The 26,724-nt window shown below is 37.0% G+C and overlaps 1 protein-coding gene across 1 annotated transcript in view; it reads left to right on the top strand.

Annotated features, from left to right (window-relative positions):
• Positions 1-26,724, top strand: part of LOC140512653 (uncharacterized) — a 75,646-nt gene that overhangs the window by 30,719 nt on the left and 18,203 nt on the right. The window contains exon 5 of the mRNA XM_072621949.1: positions 16,959-17,042. Coding sequence (XP_072478050.1) covers positions 16,959-17,042 — 84 coding nt within the window. The remainder of the gene's footprint in view (positions 1-16,958; positions 17,043-26,724) is intronic.

The following is a 26,724-nucleotide window of genomic DNA, read 5'->3' as shown; positions in this document are numbered from 1 at the left end:
TTTTGCTTCAAAAAGTTGTTCTGCACACACAAAAATAAGTACATTAGTAATCCAAATATTATTTTCAGTAATAGAAATTAATGTCATCTTTAAACCTTTGCCTAGAAAGATACCATCATTTCCATGTAAGTTCTCTTGGTTTTCCTTGTTCTTCAATATAAACTTGGGAGTCGAGTAGAATTGCCTCCACAAAGCAAGCCAAACAATCAATCAGCATCTATTAAGAACCTATATTCTTTATAATTATGTGTCAGAGACTGAGGATATAAAGAAAGAAAAAATGAAATCGTATCTGCTCTCAAGAACATTGCATTCTATCATGCCAGGTAGATTTCCAGAACACAGGATCACCTGGCAGCATACCTGGGGAAAAAGTAAACGTTTCCCTTTTCCTTGTTAGGCAAATACAGAAATGCACCTTGCCCCCACAAGTGACCTGGCACATACCAATTTACAAACAGAAATTTTGAGATCCTGTCAAGAGTTAGTTTGATCATCCCTCTCTGAGAAACTTTGACAAAATCAAACTCATTAATGCAAAATCCCACAAACTGATCCCAGGATATTCAGTCAGTCAGGCAGCCAAATGGTAATTCAGTGAAGCACATGTATTAAACACTTACTGTATGTTTAGCAATTTTCAGAATTCTCCTTTTTTCCTAAAAAGCTGTACTGGATTTTATTCGAATCATATTCTAGTCTATTCTATACCATCCCACCCCTTCCCATCCTGTCCTATCCTGTCCTATCTTATTCAATCCCATACCAACCTACCCTATTCTACCCTGTGCTATTGTGTCCCATCCCACACCATCTCATCCCATCATATCCTATCCTATCCCATCCTATCCCATTCCATCCTATCCTATTATACTCCATGCCATCCCAGTCTATATTATTCTATCCCATTCTGTCCTGTTCCATCCTATCCCATTCTAATCTATCCTATCCTATCCTATCCCAGACCAGTTCATTCCATCCTATTCTTTTCTATTCCACTCTATAACATTCTAATCTGATCAACTCACTTATTATTCAGTACCTAACACACACATGACATTTTGATGGATAAGAAAGACAAATACACGCAAGGACAAAACAAACAGAGGGAAACAAAGACAAAGAAGAACCAGTCTCTGCCCTCAAAAAGCTCACTTCCTACTAGGAGAATGGGAGGGGGAAAAGAGGAGGAATATGCCACATACACAAATAAATGTTATGTGCTAATAGATACACCCAAGGAGAAGACATAGACTCATATAGTTAAAGCTGGACCTTAAATAAAGGTTTCTAATTTAACCACCTCATTTAACAGATGAGGAACGTGAAGCCCATAGGAGTGACGTGACTTGCTCAAAGTCATACAGGTAGTCAGTGGCAGAGCCAGGATTCATACAGTACTCTTTCCATCATATTACATTGTCTCTCAGAAAGAAGCTTAAAAACTGTTCTAAAAGAACCCCCAACAACACAGGAGGTTTCAGTCTTCTTTCAGTGAGCCCTCTGTCTTTTCCCCCTCCCTCTGCTCAGTTGTTTGCCTGATGAGTTTGAATGAACTAAAATGAAGAGCATCTAATCCCCAAGAAATGAAGTCAAGTCTGAGTGGTTCCTAATGAATCACTTTTTAAAATAGTAGATCTCAGTCTATAAAATTAGTCATCACAGGTGTTTTTAGTCTTAGAAGCAATAGAGTCAGTCCACATTGGACCCCATTTTTGCAGCAGCCAACCATTCACTTTTGTGATCTCAGTAGCTGTCCCAGAAACATACTAGCATTGTGGAGGCTTAGACATGTCTTTTAGTCTCCAGTCCTGTCCCTGGTTCTGGTCTATCTTGCTTACAGATCATTTTATTAGAATGAGCAGGCACAATGCTGACCCCGTGCTCAAGAGATCCAGGACTCATATTTTCCTCCTTACCTTTCCTAATCTGAAGGGGCACTTTGGGATTCTTCTGTGAGGTCCGTATGATATAAGCTATATGCTCATGAAAAATAAATATAATAAATATGCCAATAATTTATAAATATTGTTTATTTAATAATATGGTTTATTAATAAATAACAGATTTGATGAAAATATTAATAAATATAATAATAATAATAATCTCCTAATAAGTGGTACTACACAGCTATTGGGTAACATTTCAATGCTATTAGGTACTCTCCAGACCTGGAAGTGTTAATAGTGAAGAACAGATTTTATTCCCTATGATTCACAGGAGAATCATGAGGCGTTTATCACTTTTCTGAATCTGTCCATTGGAGCCTCTCAGAACTGAAACCTTTGCTCTCCTAGATAATCTAACTAATAACAACATTCATCATCTCCCACCTTCCCCATCCCTCCCCCAGAAATAAATTGCTCTCTACTAACTCATTTTGAAGATCTGCTATGGGAATTACATTTTTTAAAAATATAAAACCCTGTATCTTCACAATATATACAGTACTAGAACAGTCCCTTAAAAATGAATCAAAAATACACTTGAATAATCATAGACTTCAGTAAATTACAAAGAGTTAGATTCAAATAATCATTCTCATAAAATATGTTAATGGAATTAAATTTTAACTGGATCCATTTTCTACCTTTAAAATTACACATGATGATGTCCATCTTCCACTTTGAGCTTAGGAGACTTGCAATGTGGCCTAAGCAGTAAGGAGGAAGAAAAGACATCCTTTGGTCCCTTCAATATTTCTTCTTCCATCAGGATCTCAGGGACAATAATCTTCCAAGGACAAATTGCACTTGATACAATGTATCCCAAATCCAAGGATATCGCTTGTTGGTGCCTTTATATGAGGTGCAACTGTTGTAGCATCTCCTTTTCTGAACTAAGCTCCCTTTATACCAACAGGAGAAAACATAAGGATGTGAAAAGTAATAACATGAAGAAAAGGTTAGAAAGGTAAATGGGAATTAGGTAGTAGAAGGCATTAAATGCCAAGTTGAGGAGTTTCTATATTTTCCTAGAGGCAGCCACTGAAAGTAGCATAATTAGATCTGTACCTTAGGAAGATTATTTTGACACCTATATGAAAAATGGGTTAGAAAGAGAAGGGAAGGGACAACTAGGTGACAGAGTGGATAGGGTGCTTATATCCCTATTGCCAAAAGAAAGGAAAGAAGGAAGGTAAGAATGAAGGAAGGAAGGAAGGAAGGAAGGAAGGAAGGAAGGAAGGAAGGAAGGAAGGAAGGAAGGAAGGAAGGAAGGAAGGGAAGGGAAGGGAAGGGAAGGGAAGGGAAGGGAAGGGAAGGAAAGGAAAGGAAAGGAAAGGAAAGGAAAGGAAAGGAAAGGAAAGGAAAGGAAAGGAAAGGAAAGGAAAGGAAAGGAAAGGAAAGGAAAGGAAAGGAAAGGAAAGGAAAGGAAAGGAAAGGAAAGGAAAGGAAAGGAAAGGAAAGGAAAAGAAAGAAAGAAAAAGAGAAAGAAAGAAAGAAAAGAATAAGATAAGATTTAGGGATACTTGTTAGAAAGCTATTAAAGGAGACTGAGTGAGAAGTGATAAGGACCCAAACTGGAGCAGTAGCCATATGAGTGGAGAAAAGAGGAGAGATTTCAAAGATGTTGAAGCAGAATTCCAAAGTCTTGGAGATTGAGCAGATGTGGGGGAAACTGCAAAAGCAGGAAGAGTCAGAGGGAGACAGAGATGCAGGAAGAGAGGAAGCCACTTTCAGTTCCCCCGAACCTCCAGAGACTAGCAGGAAGAAGACATTGGGATCAGGTGGGTGGAGAGGGCCCGATGATGAGTAGCATTTCTTTCCTGTGAAGAAGACTAGGGTAGCTAATGATAACATCTGACATGTATATATGATTTTAAAGTATCAAAGCGTTTTTCACACAATATCTCATTCAAACCTCACAACTATCCCATAAGGTATTACAGACGCTATTGTCCTTATTTTACAGATGAGAAAACTGAGGCTCTGTTAAGTGAAATGCCCTTAGCCATGTAGCAAGTCAGTGTCAGAAGTGAGAATGAACCCTAGGTCTCCTCGAGCCCAAGTTTGCACCGCATTCACTATGACACACTGCTTCATGAAGATATCATTTATTAAGGGACCTGGAATGAGCAAAGCCCTATGCTGAGAATTGTGGGGCTAAGAGCAGAAAGAGAAATTATAAAAGGATCTTGCCTTCCTAGAACTTACAAAGGCTTTCCTGTTGTCTTGTATATGGTACCTTATAGTAGATGGCTGCCTGCTTGTTTTTTGTTGGAGGCAATCAGGGCTAAGTGACTTGCCCAGGGTCACACAGGTAGTGTCTGAGATCACATTCGAACTCAGGTCCTCCTGACTCCAGGGCCAGGACTCAATCCACTGTTCCACCTAGCTGCCCCTACGGAGAGTCAGAGACAACTGAAAAATGACTAAATAACGACAGAGTATAGAACTGCCTAAGAAAAGTAGAATTGGGGGAATTATGAGGGAAGAGAGTATTTCCTTTAAGCAACGTTGCCTTTTAAATATGAATTAACTTTTATTAGAAAAATCAGAACAAAATGGTCTTGGAGATCATCTGGTCCAAGTCTCTCCTTTTGCAAATGAGAAAATTAAAGCATAATAAGCATTCTTGTAAACTATAGTTAAGTTTTAAAGGGTATGATAGAGCCAATTCTAACTGATTAGTGAGGGCCAGTTGTAAAATCTTAAGCTTGAGCATTTACACTTGGGAAATTGTCAAACACTACAAAATTAGGATTTGATTTATTAATTTGTTGATTGTCCAGATGTAAAAAAGTGATGAAGAAAATGTTAATAATACAGATTAAATCTAAAAGTATGGCCTGTGATCATTTTTCCCCCTAGAGAGCCAGTTGATAAATGATTACCAGCACAGTTACACATAACTAATAAGGCAGTACAGTGAAAAGAAAGTCAGTCTTGGAGTCAATACCAGGGTTGTCAGACAGTCTCTGACACAGACTAGCTGTGTGACCTGGAGAGTTTTACAGGTAATTCTCTAAGAATAGAATTTAGAGATGATAAGGTCATCTCTATCATTTGAGGGAGTTTCCAAAACAGAAGTTTCATACAACAGTGAGATTACAAGTCTGACACCCCTCACCCTCCAAAAACAAAATCAGGTTTAGGATTGTTGACATTGGAATAAACTGCACAGAGGATAGAGCACTGGGCGGGAATCAGGAAGACCTAAGTTCAAAACCTGCCCTGTCACTTACTAGCTGTGTGACCCTGGGCAAGTCACTCAACCTCTGTTTGCCTCAGTGTCCTCATCTATAAAGTGGGGATAATAACTGCACTTGCCTCCCAAGGTGGTTGTGTGAATCAAATGAGACATAATTGTAAAGCATTTGGTATAATGCCTGGCATACGGTATACATGTGTGTAATAAATATATATACATATGTTTATATATGTATAAAACACACATATGTGTGTGTAACCTATGTGTCTTATAAGCATAATACACATGGATACATGGTGCATATATTACATGTGTATACAGTGTACATATATGCATACAATATGTACATATGCATGCAATATTCCTATATGTATTTAATATGCATTTGGGTTTTTTTGTTTGCTCTGGTTTTTGTTTTTTATTTTCATCTGTCATTTTCAAAGAGTACCATGACATCCTAGAAATGATGAGATGACTCCGGGGTGGAAAGTGAGACTGGTGACCTCGCACAGCACTCCCTCCCTCAAAACAAAATAATATGCATATACATGTATGCAATATACATATATGTATACAATTTACATGTATAATGTATACAATATATACCAAGTATATTATTTATAATGTATATGATATCCATATATTACGTGTGTGTGCAATATCATATGTTACAAATATTACATATCATAAGTGCTGTGTAAAGGATAGCTATTATTATTATTACACCCCTCCTCTCCTTTACAAACATTTTCCCCCAATCGAAACATCCTTTTTTTTTATAGACAGTCATTTAACCCCCTTTTGTAGCTTTTCCATAATCATTATTACAGATACTGTGTAAACTAGAAAATCTGTAAGCAGAAGAGTCAACAACGCTGGCAAGGTACATTTTTATTCATTTTCTTTCAAGAAGCACTAAATTCATATCTGTATATGTATATACGTATACATATATATGTGTGTATATACAAACCATGTCTCTTTGAGGGAAACATGGAACCCTTAAAACCCAGAAAAATATTCAAAGTGACCCATAGTCATAACTACCCACTCCTAATGAGTGACACTATTTGCTTCTTAGTGGTTAATTTTTTAAAAACTCATGATAGTCACCCTGGGTCCTGGAGGTGAAAAGTTCTTCATATTCCTGAGCTATTTCACCGCTACTACAACTGATTCCACCTGGACTATGGAGCCTTAAAAAAATTGCCACAGGAGAACAATGAGAGGAGTGTTTTTCCTTTCAAGTATTCACTGTGCAAAATCATTTTTATCTGCAGAGACTGGGAGCAAGCTACTTCCTGCCTTCCATGCTGAGAAATTGGAAAGTATAATGACTTCACAATACCCCGCTGAGCCGAGTTCTTCTCGAAAACGTATAACTCCCATTTTTCAGCCATTTAGGGCAGGCCCTCAGCCAACTTAATATTGGGTTGATTTCACTGGAATTTTTGGATGTTCCCAAAAATGAAATCATCCTCAATAAAAGCTGTTCTTCTGAAGTAAGTGTTATTACTGCTTTCTCGTTTTGAGATGTTTTTGGTAATGGATTTTAACCTATATGGAAGTCACTGCCCATCCCTGAATCTCAGTTTCCTTATCTGAAATATGAAAGGGTTAGACTAGACAACCTCTAAGATCCCTGTCTAGCTATAAAGTCTTTGATCCTCCCCAAAAAGGTAGGATCTGAAGTTTGTGGTCAATGTCAAAGTCTGAACAATTGCTCACATTAAGAAATGGCAGTGATTATCACCATTGTTGACAACAGTTTCAAAATGAGAAATTAAAACAATAAATCCTCCGAAGACTATTCTATTTCATCAACATCCAGAACATTCAAAATGCTGAAGCCTATCTAGGTACAGATGTGTCACATACCCTGCTCCAAACCTCTTTGCTTGAGTATTAAAGATGGAGATGGTAGAGACTATCCAATTTTAGACACAATAATCTAAGGATCATTCTCCCCCTTCCCAGTTCACTTTTTAGAATTATAACCAAAACATAGTGGCAGCATCTTTAATATTAAGATGTTAGGGTCAGTGTTTCCATTGAAAATCATCCTTCCTGAGAATTTCCTTCTTGGACAAAACTTGAACGTATCAAACTTCACAATTTGAGTTAAAGTTAATTTTTACAATTCCCAGTATGTAAATGTTGCCTAGCCTCTGATCTTACTCCCCCAGTGCCACCAGGATCATCATCATGAGACTGGCAAAATAAAAAAATAGCAGCTAGCATACATGTCTAAATCTAATGGCCTTTTCTCATTCTTTATCTCATCTTCATCAGTCTTTGAGACTCTTGACCATGTCCCTGCCTTTCTTCCCTTGACTTCTCTGTTGTCTTCTGCCTCTCCTCCTACTTAATCTCACCTGTCTTTTGCATAGTCCTTCACTGGTTCACCTCTCTCTTCCTGCTTCCTAGGCAGGGGCCTCCCTAAAGTTCAATCTTCATCTCTCTTTGCTGTCTCTTTCTCAAATTGTCGTATCTATGCAGTTTATTCCCAAATCTCTCCATTCAGCTCCAATTCTTTTTCTGGAGTTCCAGGCCCATATTTCTAATTGCCCAAGGGACATCTCCATGTGGATGTCCTGCTACCTTATCTAACTCAACATGGCCAAAAATGGAACTAACATTCTCTCCCCTTCTAAACTTAGGGATTTTCCTTGTTTATTTTGATAGCACCACCGTCTTTGTTCTGACGTAAGCCTGAAATCTCAATCATCTTTGGCGCTTCGCTCTCCTCCTCAGCCTGCATGTTACCAAGTCCTGTCAATTTAACCAACAAAATGTCCAACCCTTTTACCCCATCCCCACTGCCTTCGCCTCAATTTGGACCATCATTACCTCTTACATTGACTATTATTATAGCCTCATAACTGCTTTCCTGGATCCCAGTCCCTCCTCTCCTTAGTCTATCTTTTATATGGCCGTTGAAACACTTTTCTTTTTTTAATTTTCTTTTTAATTTTGGAATAAAACAAACATTTCCTTAACATAGTACAATTTTTAAAAATGATTGTACATGAAACTGGAAATCTACTATCACAACTTGCTATTTCTTTCAAATATACAACAAAATTATCATGTGCATTTATTTTTCCCCTTCTGCCCTAGAAACGGCTACTATTGGACACAAACAGGTGTGTGTGTATGCATAATGTGTGAATGTTTATGTCTATATGTATGTATGTGTATAGGTGTGTATATATACACACATACATGTGTGTACAGGTACATATGTGTGTGTAAAATTATTCTACACGTAATTCTATTTATTACTTCTTTCTCTGAATGAAGATAGCATCTTTCTTCATATGTCCTTTATAATTAATTTGTGTATTTATAGACAAAATAATATTTGCCCAAAATCATTCTTAAAATAATATTGTTTCTATTGTATAAAACGCTCTCTTGATTATGCTGATTTCACTCTTATTTTGTGCAAGTCTTTCCATATTTTTCTAAATCCTTGAGCTCATTCCATCACCATCATACACCACAACTTGTTCCACCATTCCCCAAATGATGGGCATCCCTGCAATTTCCAGTTCTTTGCTGCCACAAAGAGAGCTGCTATGAACATTTTAGAACATATAGGTTCTTTTCCTTTTTCCTTAAACGTCTTTGGAAATAGACCAAGTAGTAGCATTACTGAGTCAGAGAGTATAGGTAGTTTAATAGGTCTTTGGACATAATTCCAGGTTGCTTTCCAAAATTGCTCTCTCATTTTTCATATTGAAAACCCTTCGATGTCTTCTCATGGTCTCTAGGACAAATGCTAATTCCTTATCCTGATTTTTTGTGTGCCATAATTTGGCTTCTAATTATCTATCTAGCCTTGTTTCACTCTACTCTCACTCAAACAGGTTCCAGCCAAATTGGGCTACTGTTACACCTCTTTCCGTGCTTCTATATGCAACATTTTATATTATATTAACATTATATATTATATTATATATATATATATATACATTATATTAACATTATATACAGCACTACCTCTGCTGGATAAAGCCTTCTTCTTCCTTCAAAGGTAGCTCAAATGCCATGTCCTTCTTGAAGGCTTTCCTGAAAGGGATTTCCACTTCTCCATATCTCCCTTTCTTTCTTCTTTTAAAAAAAAATATCTGATTGATTTCTTTTGTTTTTATATCACGGTCAGTTTAAGATACAGCAAATTCCCTGAAAAACTGAGCCCTCTCTCACAACAAAGAAAAATAGTCAAACCAAAACCACTCATACCAACACGTATACAATGGATACAATACATGTATACAATGTATCCAGTATTCTGTTCACACACACACACACATGCACATACCTCTTTGCTCAGAGTATGCAGGTATGTTTGATTTTCTGTTCTCTAGTACTAAGATGGATTATTCCACTTACTCAGGAACCACCTTTCTTTTAGTGATCTGTTGATTTACATTTTAGTCATTATGGAAAGTGCTCTCTTTCTGTTTATTTCAGTTAGCATAAGTAAATACAACTTTCCTATATTTCTTTGAATTCCTCATATTTATCATTTCTTAATGCAAAATGACATTTACAGATCATGGTTTGGGGATAGCTAGGTGGTGCAGTGGATAGAATATCAGGCAAGGAGTCAGGAACACTCATCTTCCTGAGTTCAAATCTGGCCTCAGACACTTATCACCTGTGTGACCCTGGGCAAGTCATTTAACTCTGTTTGCCTCAGTTTCCTCATGTGTAAAATGAGCTGGAGAAGGAATTGGGAAACCACTCCAATACCTCTACCAAGAAATTTCAAATGGGGTCACAGAGAGTCATCCATGAATGAAAGACAACAACAAATCATAGTTCTATACATAACCCTCTCATCATTAGGCATGTGCTTTGTTTCCAGTTCTTTGACACCACAAAGAAAATGGTGCTTTAAATATTCATAAAATTTTACTTTTTTCTTTGACATCTTCAGGGTATATGAATCACAGTGGCCAAAGGATATAGACAATTTAGTCAGGCCCTTGTTTTCTGGAAAACTCACATAAAGTGCTACCTTCTCTAAGAAGCTGTTTCTAACTCTCTCCTTCCAGACTCTTAATCCCATCCCCAAATACACTGTATTTTTTTGTATATATTTGCTTATGCATATGTTGTTTCTTTCTATAGAATATAAGCTTTATAATAATGAAGACTTTTTTGACTTTGTACCCCCATAGACTAGCACAATGCCTATATGCATACTGGATGATTAACAATGCTTGTTGATTAAGTAATAATTCCTGTTTTTTATCCCTGAATGGTTAAATCACTTCATAGCTCCACCAACAAGAGCAATGATGTACATTCTTCCTACAGTCCCTCTAACATTATTTTTAGACATATAGAGAACAGGACATGGAGTCAAGATAGACCTCAGTTCCAATTCGGCGTCAGACACTTACCAGCTCTGTAACCCTAGGCAAATCACTTAACCGCTGTCTGCCTCAGTTTCTCCATCTGTAAAATGAGGATAATAATATCACCTACCTCTCAAGGTCATTGTAAGGATAGAATGAGATAATATTTGTAAAGCACTTTGCAAACTTGAATACTGCCCATTTTTATTATCGTTAATATTATTATCCTGCCTTTCAATTTACAAGGAGTGAGGTAAAACCTCAAAGTTTTTAAATTTACATTTTCCTTATTATTAATCATCTGAAACAAGTCTTCAAGCAATTGTTGATAGTAGGTGATTCTTTTTTTGAAAATTTACTCCACCCCTTTGGGCTCTTCCCTGTCTCTTCCCTATATTTTTTGTGGTGCTTTGTCTAAATACCTTCTTTGTCCTTATCACATTCTTTTTTGGATTGTACTTACTTGAAGAAATTTTTCCTATTAGATTTTAAGCCTCCTGAGAGCAGGGACTATTGCTTTCTTCTCTATAGCTCCAGTGCCTAGCATGATGTTGTGCATAAAGTGAGTGCTTAATTGGTTTCCATTTTGTATATTTTTACACTTTAATATTATGCTATTTTCAAAAAGGTTTTACATACCATGATTCCAAAAGTCAAATGGTGCTTAGCAGATAGAGGATGTCCAATAATGCTGATAAAAGAAACCTTTTATATGAACACAATTATAACCATCTTAGGGAGATCCAACTATGAGTTTCCCCTTATAGGAAAGCTAGTTGGACATTAAGATTATCGCATCCTCTCTGTTTGATTGTGAGTAGAAAGAAAGCTGACTGTAGGACACTACACTTAACTTCCATAGACTCATGGAAAGTTAGGGGTGAATGGAATCTTAGAGATGATTTAACAGAGATCATTTAATCTAACTCCCATTTTAAGGCGACATTTTAAGGTGACACAGCAAATAGAGTCAGGAAGACCTGAGTTCAGATCTGACCACTAGCTTTATTACCCTGGGCAAGTCACTTAACCATTGTTTGCCTCAGTTTACTCACCCGTAAAATGGAGATAATAATGGCACCTACCTCCCAGGGCTGTTATAAGATAATAATTATAACCTTCTTCCCATAGTACCTGGCACATAGTAAGTGCTATATAAATGTTAGTTATGATTTTATAGATGAGGACGCTGAGGGTCCCATATGTCACATACTTAATCTGCCCCATGAGTCCAGTCACTTACTGTTTTTGTATTTCAGAAGTCACACAACTAGCTAATGGGAGACGGTATCAGACTCTAGTCCTCTTAATGTTTGGTACTTCAGGGTTCCCAAGGATTAAATCATATACCCGCATCCTTCCAATCAAACTGAGAATGCAAATCACAGATGTTGATAAAGTTTCCATGTTTCCTGAATCATTTTCTAAGAAATGCTCTCTAAATTAAAATTATAGTTTTATTGACTATATACTCAACAAAATGATAAAATCCAGCAATAGGCTGCCAATGAGGCATCTCTCGCATTTCTATCTATGTAGCTTTGGGAGGTATCATTATCACTCATAACAGCCATTAAAACCAAGTATCATGATAAACAGAACTTAGAACCAAGCTTTTCAATCCCTCCAATGAAAAATGTTAAGCCAAGATTTTCACAAACAATGCATATTAAATAAATATTTGATAAATATTCAATTACACTGCTTTTACTAATGATTAATTATTTTAGTTAGAGTACAAAGCTTATCCCAACTAATAAAATGTAATAAAGTTGTTTTTAAATATTATTTCACATGCATTCCATTTTTATTTCTATTTTTGTGTATCCTTAATTATATACTTAACCTATATGTTACATACATGTACAACAGTACATATATATGTCAACTATATATTATATACCTACATCTTATACATATGTACAATTATATACATAATTGTACAGATGTATACTATATCAATAAACTAACACACATTAGGATACGTGCTCAAGAATATTTACTGATCAAAGTACACTGTCAAAAATGTTTGGACATCTCTGGTATAGAGTGAGGACAACTTGTTAGACCCGGAATCAGGAAATCCTTTATTCAGTTTCCATCTCTGAGACTTATTAGCTATGTGATCATGGGCAAGATCCTTAATCTGTCTGATCCTGTTTCCCCATAAGTAACATGAGAACATTATCTATTACACCTACCTTACAAGGTTATTGAGATAATAAAATGAAAAAATTATAGTTATTGAAAATTTAGTTAATTAGTTACATAATAAAACACTTTGCAAATGAAGTGCTATATAAATGCCAGTTATTACGATCACTATGTTTGGTTGCTTTTGGTGGGGGAAGGGGATGTCCTAAATCTATGTATTCATTGGCATAAACACCTCCCACGTGATGAAATATACTTTCATCATGGAAGTTCCCTCCCTCAATTATCAGTTATGCCCACTAACATAGAGCTCTAACTCAGGTTTGATGTTCAGTCTAAGAAAGCTGCCTGATATGCCTAAGATATTAAGTGGTTTGTCCAGGTTCACACAGCTAGTATGTGTCAGAGTCAGGGTTTCCTGGCTCCCAAGAGGGTCTTCCATCTACTATCCCTCTTGGTCTCTCACTGTTGAGAGACTATTCCATTTAATTCTACAAGCATTTCTATATTGAATTTGACTAAAGAGATCACAGATTCAATGAAATACTGAGGACTGTGATTAGGTTTATACCATCCTATGGGACTACATTTAAACCTGTGTAAGCTAGGTGGCACAAGGATAGAGTATCAGACCCGGAGTCAGGAAGATCTGAGTCAAACCCTGCCTTAGACTCTTACTAGTTCTCTGACTCTGGGCAAATCAGTTAACCCTGTGTGCCTCAGTTTCCTCATCTGTAAAATGAGTTACATAAAGAAATAGCAAACCACTGCAGTATCTTTGCTAAGAAAGTTCCAAATGGAGTCATGAAGAGTCAGACATGACTGAACAACAATAGTGTACTTAGAGAACGAGTATCTATCCTAGATCTAGAGTTGAAAGGGAGCTTAGAAGCCATCTAGTCCAGCCCTTTCCATTTACACATCAAGAAGTCCTACCATTTTACAGAGCAGCACCAAAGAGGTTCAGTGAATGACTTAGTCAAGGTCACACTGGTAGTAAACATGCGAGGCAGTATTTGAACCCAGGCCTGAATCTCATGATCCCTAAAAGTTTTTTTCTTATTCTTTTTTATTCTCTAAAGGGATCATCCGTAGAAATGAAAGAATATTTTTCTAAAAGGAAAAAAATTGATCCGTTCCTAGATGAAAATTGTTTCTAGCGTTAATCCCAATTGTAGGAAGATTAATATCAGAACAAGTTCTAATACCATTTTCTGGTGACCAAAAACAACTATGGAAGAGCCCCCTAACCAGGGTCTCATTGCACCTAAATTGTAGAGTACAATTAAGTAACTTGACTTACCTAGGTAATAAATGTCTAAGGCCAGATTTGAACTCAGGAAGATAATTCTTTATGACTCCACGCCTCACACTTTGCATCACACACTGCATCACATAGCATATAAGTACACACTGTCTGCCGGTCACTGTGCTAAGCACTGGGTCGAAAATGAAACAGTCCTTATTCTCAATGAGCTTTACATTGAATCAAATATGATAATATACACAAAGTACTATGCAAGTCTTACAGCATTACAGAAAGGTTACTTATTATCATTACCAGTAGCAGCAGCATCCTGGTATGTTAATCATTAAACAGATTATTTAAGTATTCAAATTATTAAATTATTAATTTAAATTATAAAAATTATTATAAAATTATAAATTAAAAAATAATTCAAATTATTAAATGTTAAGTAGCAGAATACCTACAGAGTACAATTTCTAGGGAAACAGAAAGTTGGTTAGCCCATCCCATAGAGAGGAACTCTCTTCCATCTCTTAGATGCCTACATCACACAGTCCCTTTAGGTTAAAAATTTGAATATGTAAATGTTCCTGGGAAGAGAGCTAGGGTTAAGCTCTTACCAGTCATTTATGCCTTGTCTGAATGAATGTTAATTCAGATAGCTCACTCATACAAAGTGTTTTGTGTACCTTGTTTCCTTTGAATCCTTTATATAACCTGGAAGGTAGGTTATATAAATGTGACGCTATTTTATAAAAATGAAAAAGCCATCACGCAGAAAAGTCTACTGAATTGTCTGAAACAAAGCAGCTGGTGACGCAGAGGACAGGGAGCTGGGCCTGGAGTCAAGAAGACCCAAGTTCAAATCCAACTTCAGCTGGATTTACTAGTTGTATGACCATGGGAAGTCACTTAATCTCTGGTTGTCTCAGTTTCCTCAACTGTAAAATGAGGATAATCATCTACCTTCCAGAGTTGTTGTGAGGATCAAATGAGATATATACAAAAGCTCTTAGCACAGTGCCTTGCACATAGTAAGTGCTCTATAAATACCTATTGCCCTTCCTCCCCAATGAAGACCTCTCAGACCATAAATAATAGTATTTAGTATTGAACCCAGGCTAAACTGTATACTAAGCCCATGATCTTGCTACTACATTGTACAGCAACTAAGGAGATGAAGTGAGAAGAGAACACTCTGACAATGGGTATCTGAGGAGGGAAGAAGGTCGCCCTAAGGAGAGAAAAGGGTATAAAGAAGACATTGGAATTCTGAAGTCAAACTTAGCCTACCTCAAAATTTGCCTAGATGCAGTTCTAAGCCCAAGAGCTCTCTTCAGACCCAAGGCATTCCTAACCAAACTCAGTTGAATCTGGATCTGTGAGGAAGGCATCAGGAAGAAATCTTCCAATTTGGTGAGAGTAAAGGGGGTCATCTATCCAGTTACATGCAACAGCAAACCAGCTCCCCCAGTAAAACATGTGGTTCATGGAAAGAAGGGTAATGGTAAACCAGCAAGGGGATAGGACCTGGCAAGTAATTCCAGTCATTGTCCAGCTATCACGGCTGCCTTGTTGAATTAAAGTCTGAGAGGCTAGAGAAGGGTGAGGCTCAAGTCAGAGGACATGTCAGATTCCATATCCTCTTATTCTCGATTTTCCTTCTCCTAAGGCTTTTGGAAACCAAGGATCATATATAATTAAGTACCTAGTTCAATGACAGAAGCTCCCAGACTGTATACACAGAGAAAAGCAAAAGCATTCAAAAAGAGTAAAAATTATTTTTTGTACAGCACTACACAAAATACTTTCACATATATTTTTCCATTTCATACTTATAAGGAGGCTGGTTAGGTAGGTATTATGCCCGTATTACAGATGAGGAGATTGAGACTCAGAAAAATGACATGACACAGTTAAAATTATCCAGTTTTTCATGCCAAATCTAGTGCTTTATCCATCATAAACCACTGCCCTACCTACCCACCCATTCCAGTATGAAACAGGACAACAGTGAGACCACAGTTGTACAACAAAACAAACAAAAGCAGTTGTATAGAGTGGGTTCCAAAACTGTCCAATCTGCAAGAAAACCCATTGAGGCAGAACCCCAAACCAATAGCACTTCATTAAAGGGGTCATGGCTTCCTCCAATGAAGTGGACCTCAGATCTTCATAATTTCAGATGCCCCTGGTCCCTAGGACTTTGTTTTTATAGGCTTTCATATGTGGACACTCAAGGGAGAATAAAGCAAAATATGGAATCCCATTGGTTGGTAGGCTTCTCTCTTGACCCTCCAGGAAGGCCAGATATGATATATCAACATGGATGGTCACAAGATAAATGAGGCAAGGGTCATCTCTGCTGACTAAGCAGCCCGAAACTGGTAGAGGAAATAGTCATCTCTGGTGACTAAGTGGTCATAAGATGGTTACCTGCTCCTGTTAGACAAGAAAGAGTGGTCTAGAGGCACAAAATTAAGTTGGGGGAATTTCCAAAGAATCAAGCCGTCCTCCTCACACTGGCTTTGGATATACCATTTGAGCAAAAGAGGATGGAGATCTTTTTGTCAGTATTCTTAAGGTTTTACAAGTGAGCTTCATACCTGATAAACAAGTGGAGAACATTGGATTAAAGCGTGAGGCCTACTATAAAGGCCTAATAGAAGAACCTACCTTATCTAATTATCCCTTTATAATTCATGTAAAATATCAAACTGATGAATACTGACTGAAATACTGTAGGGATCCAAATTAATCATTTTTTACAACAGCCTAGGTTTGGAAATACCTTGGAATTGTTTTAAACATTTTGTGTAAACTTAAGAATATTATTTATTCATACCGTGAAATGACTTCCCATTATGAAAAAATGATGACTGACCATAGTCATCTCTTAACCTTACAATGAGGCATTGCTGCTGGGCCCTGGAAAAGTTAATAGCTTTGTAAAGTTGAAAGAAAAAGCATTTTGGAATTAAACTCTACTTATTTGTTGAGGATTGATAATTATGTTTATTTTCCCACCACAGAAAAACGTATGGCTTTATCAGAAAATTCAAAGGTCAACAGATCAGTTATAGAATCGATCCTTCAAACTCTTAAAAAATATTCAGGTAAATATAAATTTAAAATAATGTTAATGATAATGTAAAGACGAGCTATTGATAATATGGCCTCAAGACTTTGTTGTCTTCTAGAGAAGAAAGAAGGAAAGTAAATTTTCTGGTCAGATGACAAGAACAGTGAAATCTTTGTTTTTTCTAATAGGAATGCTAAGGGCTAGCTGTAGCAGGTCAGACATTTTCTCTGAATCATTATTAGATTTTGAGGGGAATGTGATTTGACTCATGACATCTCCAAATCCAAGCCTAGCTGTGTCATTTAATTTTTTGTGAGTCTCCATTTCCTATTCAGTAAAATGAAATGATCAAGATGATCCCAAAATATTTAAATCTTATGATTCTGCAATTCTCTGAAATAAGAGGGAAGGATGAAAGACTGAGTAAAGATTTGTTCATTTCTGACCAAAAGAGGAGAGTTTGGAAAGCTCAATTTAACTGGTTTTTAAAATTAGGTAGGAGATGCAGCAATAACAACCGTTCCAGCAAGCAGATTTTCCTTCAACTAATTAATTAAAACATTTTTAAAAAAACATTTTGAGTTCCAAATTCTCTCCCTCTTTTTTGCCCCTCCTCCACCCACTGGGAAAGTAAGAATTGTGATATCAATTTTACATGTAAATTCATGCAAAGCATACTCCTCCAAGAACTGGAAACTGAAGAGATGCCCATCAGTTGGGGAATGGCTGAACAAGTTGTGGTATATGAATGTAATGAAATACTGTTGTGCTATATGAAATGATGAACAGGCTGACTTCAGAAAAACCTGGAAAGACTTATATGAACTGATGCTGAGTGAAATGAGCAGAACCAGGAAAACATTATACACAGTAACAGCCACAGTGGCGAGGACTGTTTCTAATAGACTTAGCCCTTTACAGCATTGCAAGGACCTAAAACATTCGCAAAGGACTCTTGAGGCAAAATGCCATCCACATCCAGAGAAAGAAATCTGGAGTCACAATGCAGAATGAAGCAGACTATTTTCTCTTGTGTTATGTTTTGTTTTGTTTTTTTCTCATGGTTTCTCCCATTCATTTTAATTCTTCTGTGCAACATGGCTAATGTGAAAATGTGTTTAATAAGAATGTAAAGGTAGAACCCATATAAGACTGCATGCTGTTTTGGGAGGAAGGAGGGAGGAAGGGAGGGAGAGAAAATTTAAAACTTATGGAAGTGATTGTTGAAAACTGAAAACAAGCAAATTAAATTAAAAAAACATATTCCCATATTAGCCATGTTACCCTTCCTGCCAAAAAAATTTAAAAGTGAAAAAAGTATGCTTTAATTTGCACTCAGAGTGCAAGTACTCTGGAGATGGATAGTATTTTTCATCATAGGCGCTTTGGCCTTATTTTGGATTATTATCTTGATCAGAGCAGCTAAGTCTTTCATAGTTGATCATGGTTACAATATTTTTATTACTGTGCACAATGTTCTCCTGGTTCTGCTCACTTCACTTTGCATCAGTTAGTCTTCTCAGGTTTTTCTGAAACCATCCTGCTCATTTCTTATAGCACAATAATATTCTAACACAATCATATACCACAACTTGTTCAGTCATTACCCAATTAATAGCCATTCCTTCAATTTCCGATTTTTGGTCAACACAAAAAGAACTGCTATAAATATTTTGTACAGATAGTTCCTTTTCCCTTTGATGTCTTTGGGATACAGACCTCATACTGGTATTTCTGGGTCAAAGGGTAAACCCAATTTTATAGCCCTTTGGAGCATAGTTTCAAATTACTCTTCAGAATGATTGGACCAGTTCACACCTCCCCAACTGTGAATTAGTGCATCTGTTTTTCCACATCCCTTCCTGTATTTATTATTTTCCTTTTCTCTGATAGGTATGAGGTGGTATCTCAGAGTTATTTTGCATTTCTCTGGTCAATCATAATTTAGAGTATTTTTTTCTTATAACTATTGATAGCTTTGATTTCTCCTTCTGAAAACTGCCTGCTCATATCCTTTGACCATACAACTAACATTTATATAGAGCTTTAAGGCTTATAAAGCACTTTGCAAATAGTATCTCATTTTATCCTCCAAACAACACTGTGAGATAAGTGTTATTATTCTCAGTTTTCAGATGAGAAAACTGGTACAGACAGAAGCTGTGACTTTTCTCCTCCTCCTCTTTCTCATCCTTCTCCTTTTCTTCCTCCTTTTCCTCCTCCTCCTCCAAGGAATAGGGTTAGATATAAAATCAGGTCTTTCTGACTTCAGGTCCAGCATCCCATCGACTGGGTTACCTAGCAAGTGAAAATAGCTCTGATGAATTTTTAAAAGACCTGAAATTCACTTCGGGGACTTTGATGGGAAGATGATGAGAGATTAATAAAATTGAGCAGTAGTGAGGAGTTGGCTGAGATTAAATATTAACTCAGAAAGATAAAAAAAAAAGATAGGAGTAAGACCTGCATTTGAACACTTACTAGCTATATGACTCTTAATAATACCTGTGGTCATGAGGAACAAATGAGATAAGGAATGTAAAATGCTTTGCAAAATTTAAAGTGGTATAATGTCAATTATGATGATAAGGAAGACTTCCTAGCAACCTGTGGCAGTTTCATTACTTTCTCTCGCAATACTCAGAAACATAGAAATGGATACCAGAGAAGGGGATGGTTCTGGTTGCCCAGAGTTAAGGACTAGCCACTAATCTAAGGCAAATAGGTCAAGTGACACTAACATGGTGGTTAGCAACTGATTTTAAAAGTTTTAAGGGAGGGTGAGCTGGGTAGAAAAATAAAGTTCAGATGATGGAATGATGGAATATGAGAATAGGAAGGATAGATGTCCAATGAGGATAAAGAGGTTTAGTAAATATGAAGGAAGGTATGTTATGGAAGGACAGGAGATTGTGGTTAACATTTTTAGCTATGCTGTGAAGCCTAACATCCACAGAACATCCAATTCTAGATAATCTTGTTTCCTTGGCTTCATGGATGCTACTCTTTCTTGGTTCCCCTCCTTTTTTGCTCCTGTTCTTTCTTTATCTTTGATTTCTCATCCTTTTCCCAAAACTACAACATGGATACTCCCAAAAGGATTCTTCTCTTTTCTCTGTACTTGGCAATAATATTCATGACCAACAACTTCAGCTGTCGCCTCTTCTCAGATAACTCCCAGATCTGTCTCTAGCCCTGACCCATCTTCTGAACTGCATATTTAAATCTTAAAAGATATCACCACCTAATGTCCCACTGGCACCTCAAGTTCAACATTTCCAAAACTAAGGCTATTGGCAGCCCCCCACCCCAAATCTATTGGCTTCAGTATTTTGGTCAGAGGCACTGCCACTTATCCTGTCCTCCATGCTCACAACACTGGGATTACCTTTGACTCATGTCTCTCTCTCACCTGTCATAACTAATCAATTACCTGGTCCTGTGAACTTCATATCCAAAATATTGTCTGCATCTGTCCCATCCTTCCTATTCCAATTGACACCACTCTACTACTGAAATTTATGTAGCAACCACCATTGTTTCCAATCTAACTTGTCTTCCTGGTACTTGTTAATCAGTCTTTTGGAAGCGGCTCTGTTGAGGGAGGTGTCATCTAGTCTATAGCTTGTTCTTTTGATGCTCTGGTCCTACCTGCTATTTAGCCATATCACATGACCTTTCATTCCATCTGCTTTGTCTCAAATTTCATTTCCCTCTCTTGTGGCAACTGAGAAGGAGCTGATTCAATGGCCAATCTCCTTCTGAAAGACATGTATCTATCTGAATTGGTTTTTTCTTATTATGAAAAGTTGTCTTTAAAAACTATCTGGTTCAAATTCCCAGGGGTGATCCTCAGTGATCAGCTCATTGTGTTTCTACCTTGACATTTTTAATAAATTCCCTTTTAATTCTCTCTCCTGAGTTTTGCTTCTTTTATCAGGGCAAAAGACCCAGACATAAAAATTTTCTTTTAATACTAATACAAGGCCTTGTAACCATCCATCTGGTAATATTATGATCCTGCATCTAATTTTTTTCCTTCTCTAAACAAGTTTTCATACCATTTCCAGAATACTGTTTCTTTTATGCTAATCTGGTCAAATCATTCCTCTACCAAAAAAATGTTAGCAGCTCTCTACTTGCCTTGAAATGTTCAGATTCTTTTGCCTAGCTTTCAAAGCCCTCCACAATATGGCAACTTGGAACTTTTTTAGCTTTTCCTTATGTTACACTCCTCTATACACACTATGCTATAGACCAACTGAAGTTCATGAAGTCATAGGCTATCAGAGATAGAAGAGAATTTGGACTATTCTGTCCTCAAAGCAACAATATATTCACATACCTCAGGGGCTTTATTTAGGCAAATGTTACATATGAAATATTCGCCATTCCCCATCATCTTCTGTTGAATTACTTCCTAACTGAAATACCACTTCATCTTTGGAGTCTTCTCTTTGTGAATCTGCCTCTTTTAGGCATCTATTGGCACAGTAGAGAAAAATGGGTATAGGAGTCAAGAAGAGCTGAGTTCAGAATTGGCCTCACTAGTCATGTGACCCTTTGAAAAGTCACGAAACCTCTCTCTGCTTCAGTCTCCTCAACTGTAAAATAAGAATAACGGTAGCACCTAGCTCACTGGGTTATTGTGAGGATCGTGTGGGATAATATTTATAAAAGCACTTAGCATAGAGCCTGGTACATAGTAGGTATAATATAAACTCTTATTTCTTTTCCTTCCCACCTTTGATGATCCCTATTGACTATCCTTCTTAGTCCATAGTTCTTTATTTTATAACTATCTAATGCACTTACAATGTAATGCTGTACATTACAATTATCTGTTTCTATATCATGTCTTTTTTTAGACTGTGATATCCTTAAAGGAAGTAACAGTGACCAGGAGAATGCTTTGGGCATTGTAGGCACATAATAAATTCATGAAGAATGAGACTTCAAAGTCTTTCCAGAAAATAGTTCCATACCCAGGACATAACTACAATGAAACAAACATCAATCTATTTCCAGTAAAAATGTTTTTCATCCAAGGTTGTTAAATAAATGAAGTTCAGGTGACCAGCTCTCAATCACTAAAATTGATTTGGCTATGGCTATGGGAATCTGAAAGCATACTTGATAGTTGCTAGAAATGTCTTTTTGGTCACCAAGAAAAGACCTCTTGGTCAAGTCTTGACTTACTTGATGTCACTAAGTGATATCCAAGTTCTTTTGATGAACTGGAATGAATTGTGTTGCATTGATAATGGCTTTAAATAAATTATCCATCAGTCAAGGTTTGGAAATTATCTTTGTTATATAGGGATTGGGCTTAAAATGGAATTTATGAATGTAATTAGAGGAGCATAGTCTTTAAAATCTCTCATGAAGGTGACATTCTAGGCCACATAACTCATTATCTTTGTGGTACAGTGTATTTCAACTAAGTGATTAAAAAACGTCAGCGGAGAGACAAGTGACTTTTAGGTTCCTTCATGGAAACTGGACTTTGCTTGTCACGGTCTTCCACAGACTCTCCTGGAAGATACTGAGTATCTTCACCATTTATCATCTTTGGCCATATTTTCTTTTGTTACCTCTTTTTATCAAATCCCATTAGTATGAACTATAAAAAAAACCTCATATCATCATGATCTCAAGTTTTTCCTCTTTTTAAGTATATTTTATCTAGGTTTAAGTAAATAAAACAATTTTCTTTTATTTAGAACTCCAATTCTTATTTTCCTTTTTCTAAGCATATACAATCTCTTCTGTTACAATATAACATATGTATGCTCCCCGCCCTCCAAAAGAAGCACTGGGCTATACAAAATTGTGCAATTAAAACTATAAGGGGAAAATGAAGGTAGGGACATAATGTTCAAAAACTTTATCAGTGACTCATAAAAAAGATAGGAACCAAATTTAAAAATAGTAGCATGCAGTTCTATGCACTTTAAATGGATGAGACAATTAATGTGATGCCTATGTTTGGGCTGCTGCTTGATTTGCAGCCTGACACCCTGTGGTCAGAGACTATAGCAGAGGGTGGGGGTGGGGTATCCACTAACCCTTCTCCAACCATAGCTACTACTACGCCAGGAGATAGACAATAAATACAGGACTTTACCCTTAAAAAGACCTGAAGTTTGCTAGTGGAAGCAGGTGTCAATAGGGTTACAGTTTGTGAGTAACTGTGAAATGGTGCAGTTTTCTATATTCACTATTTCAGCAAACTGGAAACCAGGGTTATTCCCAAATTGTTCCCAAATACTTCCCAAATATATGTTTAACATTGGAACAAATTCAGTTTTCAAAACAAGCATTATAGCAGAACTAATAGTGCTCTTAATGGGTCAACGAGTAGGAAGCTATCTCTGTTCTCAATTTGTAGAAACCCAGAATAGGATATGTATATATATATATATATATATATATATATATATATATATATATATATATAGAGAGAGAGAGAGAGAGAGAGAGAGAGAGAGAGAGAGAGAGAGAGAGAGAGAGAGCGAGCATTGGACTCAGAATTAGGAGTTTTAACTAAGACACCAAGCAATCCCTTCCAGTTCTGGAATCCTGTGGTCCCATAACTCATGGATATAATCTTCAAACAACTAGCAGATAATTGAATTGCATTCTCTCCTACCTCTCTTTTCTTTGCTTAGAAGCACTCTTTCTCTCTGATTGAAAAGAGGTGATTTCTGAGAAATGGCAGGCGCACCCCTGGATCCTCCTACCAGCCGGTCTTCACATTAGCAGATCCACCACCCACCATAGTCATACTGCTCCCTGTAACAGAGAAGCCTCTGACCAGCTTAAAATTTGAACTTTTCAGTAACTGTTCTTCATCTATGTGTAGCAATAGAAAAGTGCTCTGAGAGTGGAGGAGATGAGAGACCTCCATTTACAGATAAACAAGCTCACTTTTTGACTCTTTAGCGTTGTCATTATAAAGCACTCAGAGCTGATCAGCCAGTCAGATTGCTGGACTGACTGAACATTCCTTACCCTATAATTTTGCATTTAGAGAACATCTCATGCTGTGGCGCTAATGGTTCTTAGATTGTTCCATTGTGACTGTTGGACTCTGACCTTTGGGGGGGGGGGGTATCCTGAGAGAAGGCAACTGCTCTGAATACAAGGAATATTTTTGGTATTTCCCTGACTCAGGTGGCTTCTTATTTCTGTGTTATAGGAAATATATGGTGCTTTGTTGGGGGAGGTGCGGTTGCAACTGCAATAATTCCTAATGACCATTAGGGCAGAGTGAAGATAGAGGTCTCCAACTGGAGTCACAGCGATTGAGTGGACCACTTTTATGGCCAAAGGACTGGTGCTTTTATAGGGGAGGAGAAGGGAACCCTCAAAAGTCATGTGGTATCTAGTGGAGAGATGCATATTTATTTGACTATGGTACTCCTCATTATCGATCAAAGAATGCCAGACTTAGAAGTGGCTTCAGAGGTCATGTGCTATAATCCATAAGCAATATATTTTCAGGAGAGTTAAATGAAGATTGCACAGCTGCTGTTCTTAAACTTTTTGGTCTCAAGGAACCTTTATACTCTTAAAATTTATTGAAGATCCCAAATATGTGTTATGTTTACTGATATTTCTTGTATTAGAAATTATACAGTCTTAGCATTATTATGAAAAGTTTGAAAATGTCTTGGGGTCCCCCAGGGGTCTCTCAACCACATTTTAAGAACCACTATTGTGCAGAATAAACATCAGTTCACATACATACAAACAATATATATCATATATGCACACATACATGCATGCATGCCTAATACTTCATAAATAAAATGTGTCCCATTTAGACTTCAACAACATCGAAAGTTCTATGGGGCAAAGAAAGAGGCAAAGAAATGGAAAGGTATAAATATTCCTTTCAGCATAAATGAACACATCTAAAGGAATTCTGAAGACCCTGAGTAAGGTAGTTGCATATGAAAAGGTCAAAAGAGGCAATGAGCTTGCCCCCAGAGTACAGGCTGCCCAAGTACCTTTGTCTTGAACTAGTCATTATAAACTTACAGGAATTATGAAATTTACTGAAGTAGTCAACCTAAGTTAGAGAAATATATACCTCAGTGAGGGAACCTGGTTTTGAATCTAGAAGTTCTGTCTTTCCTACCTCCTTCCTGAACATCACAAACTTCAAAGCCAAGGTTCAGAGGAAATCTTTTGGGGAATTCTGCTAAGCTTAGGCAAAGAACACAGTAGCAATTGCAATGCTCCACCTGAAAGAGTCTGGTCACATCCACTGGAGCCTGAGGAGACTGAGGTGGTGGAGAGTGCAGTTGCCCATTGAAGATTATGGTCAGTAAGTTTATTGGATCAATTTGCCCAGCATAAATGCCACATACTCACAAACAAATCCAGTGGCCAAGCAGAGCATGCCCAGCTGAACAGTAGAACAACTTACTTATCAAAACTGATGCCCCAACCTGAAGTAAATTACGTAAGGACCCTACAGAGAGAGAAAGAACATGAAGGCCCTCTACTCTAGAGTGATGAGTTGCCTTGGCCACATGGTTTCCTATGTTTGTGCCCTCTCTATGCTGCCCCCCTGGAACTATGTATGTGTATTTGTGAGAGAATGTGTTCTAGGTCTGAGGGTAGAATGTTTGGCAATTCCTGTTCTGATTATCTCTTTTGAGCATCTCTTTTTAAGGCATTAATTGAACCTGCTTGTTATTTTTCTGTTCAGTTGTTCATTCATGGCTGACTCTTCATGACCCCGTGGACCATGACTTTCCAGGCTCATCTATCCTCCATTCTCTCCCAAAGTTTGTCCAAGCTTCTGTTCATTACTTCCATGATGTTATCTATCCTTCTCATCCTCTACTATCCCTTTCTCCTTTTGCCTTCAATCTTTCCCAACATCAGGATTTTTTTCAATGAGTCCTTTCTTCTAAGTATATGATCAAAGTATTTAAACTTTAGTATTTGATCTTCCAATAAATAATCTGAATTAATTTCTTTACATATTGACTGATTTGATCGTCGTGTTGCCTAGGAAATTCTCAGAAGTCTTCTCCAGTGTCACAATTTGAAAGTATTTATTCTTCTGTGTTCAGGTTTCCTCTATTTCATTGAATATCCATTTTTTCCCTGAAGGATTATAGTCAAATGATTGTTGGGTAGGAAGGTGATTCTTGGTTTTAATCCTACATCCTTTGACCTCTGGAATATATTGCAAGCCCTCTGATTCCTTAATGTAGAAGATGTTAAATCTTGTGTTATCCTGATTATGTTTCCACAGTGTTTGAATTGTTTGTTTCTGGCTACTTGCAATATTTTCTCCTTGATCTGGGAACTCTGGAATTTGGCTAGAACATTCCTAGGAGTTTTCCTTTTTGGATCTCTTTCAAGAAGTGATTGATGGATTCTTTCAATTTTTATTTTGCTCTCTGGTTCTACAATATCAGGGTAGTTTTCATTTATAATTTCTTAAAAGATGATGTTTAAGCTCTTTTTTTGGTCGTGGATTTCAGATAGTCCAATAATTTTTAAATTATCTCTCCTGGATCTATTGTCCAGGTCAGGTGTTTTTCCAATGAGATATTTTACATTGTCTTCTATTTTTTCATTCTTTTGATTTGGTTTTATAATTTCTTGATTTCTCATAAAGTCATTAGCTTTCATTTGTTCCATTCTAATGTTTAAGGAATTATTTTCTTCAGTGAGCTTTTAGACCACCT

Source organism: Notamacropus eugenii, chromosome 6 (genome assembly GCF_028372415.1).
Source record: "Notamacropus eugenii isolate mMacEug1 chromosome 6, mMacEug1.pri_v2, whole genome shotgun sequence".
Lineage (NCBI taxonomy): Eukaryota > Metazoa > Chordata > Mammalia > Diprotodontia > Macropodidae > Notamacropus > Notamacropus eugenii.
This window is presented reverse-complemented; position numbering and strand designations above follow the sequence as displayed.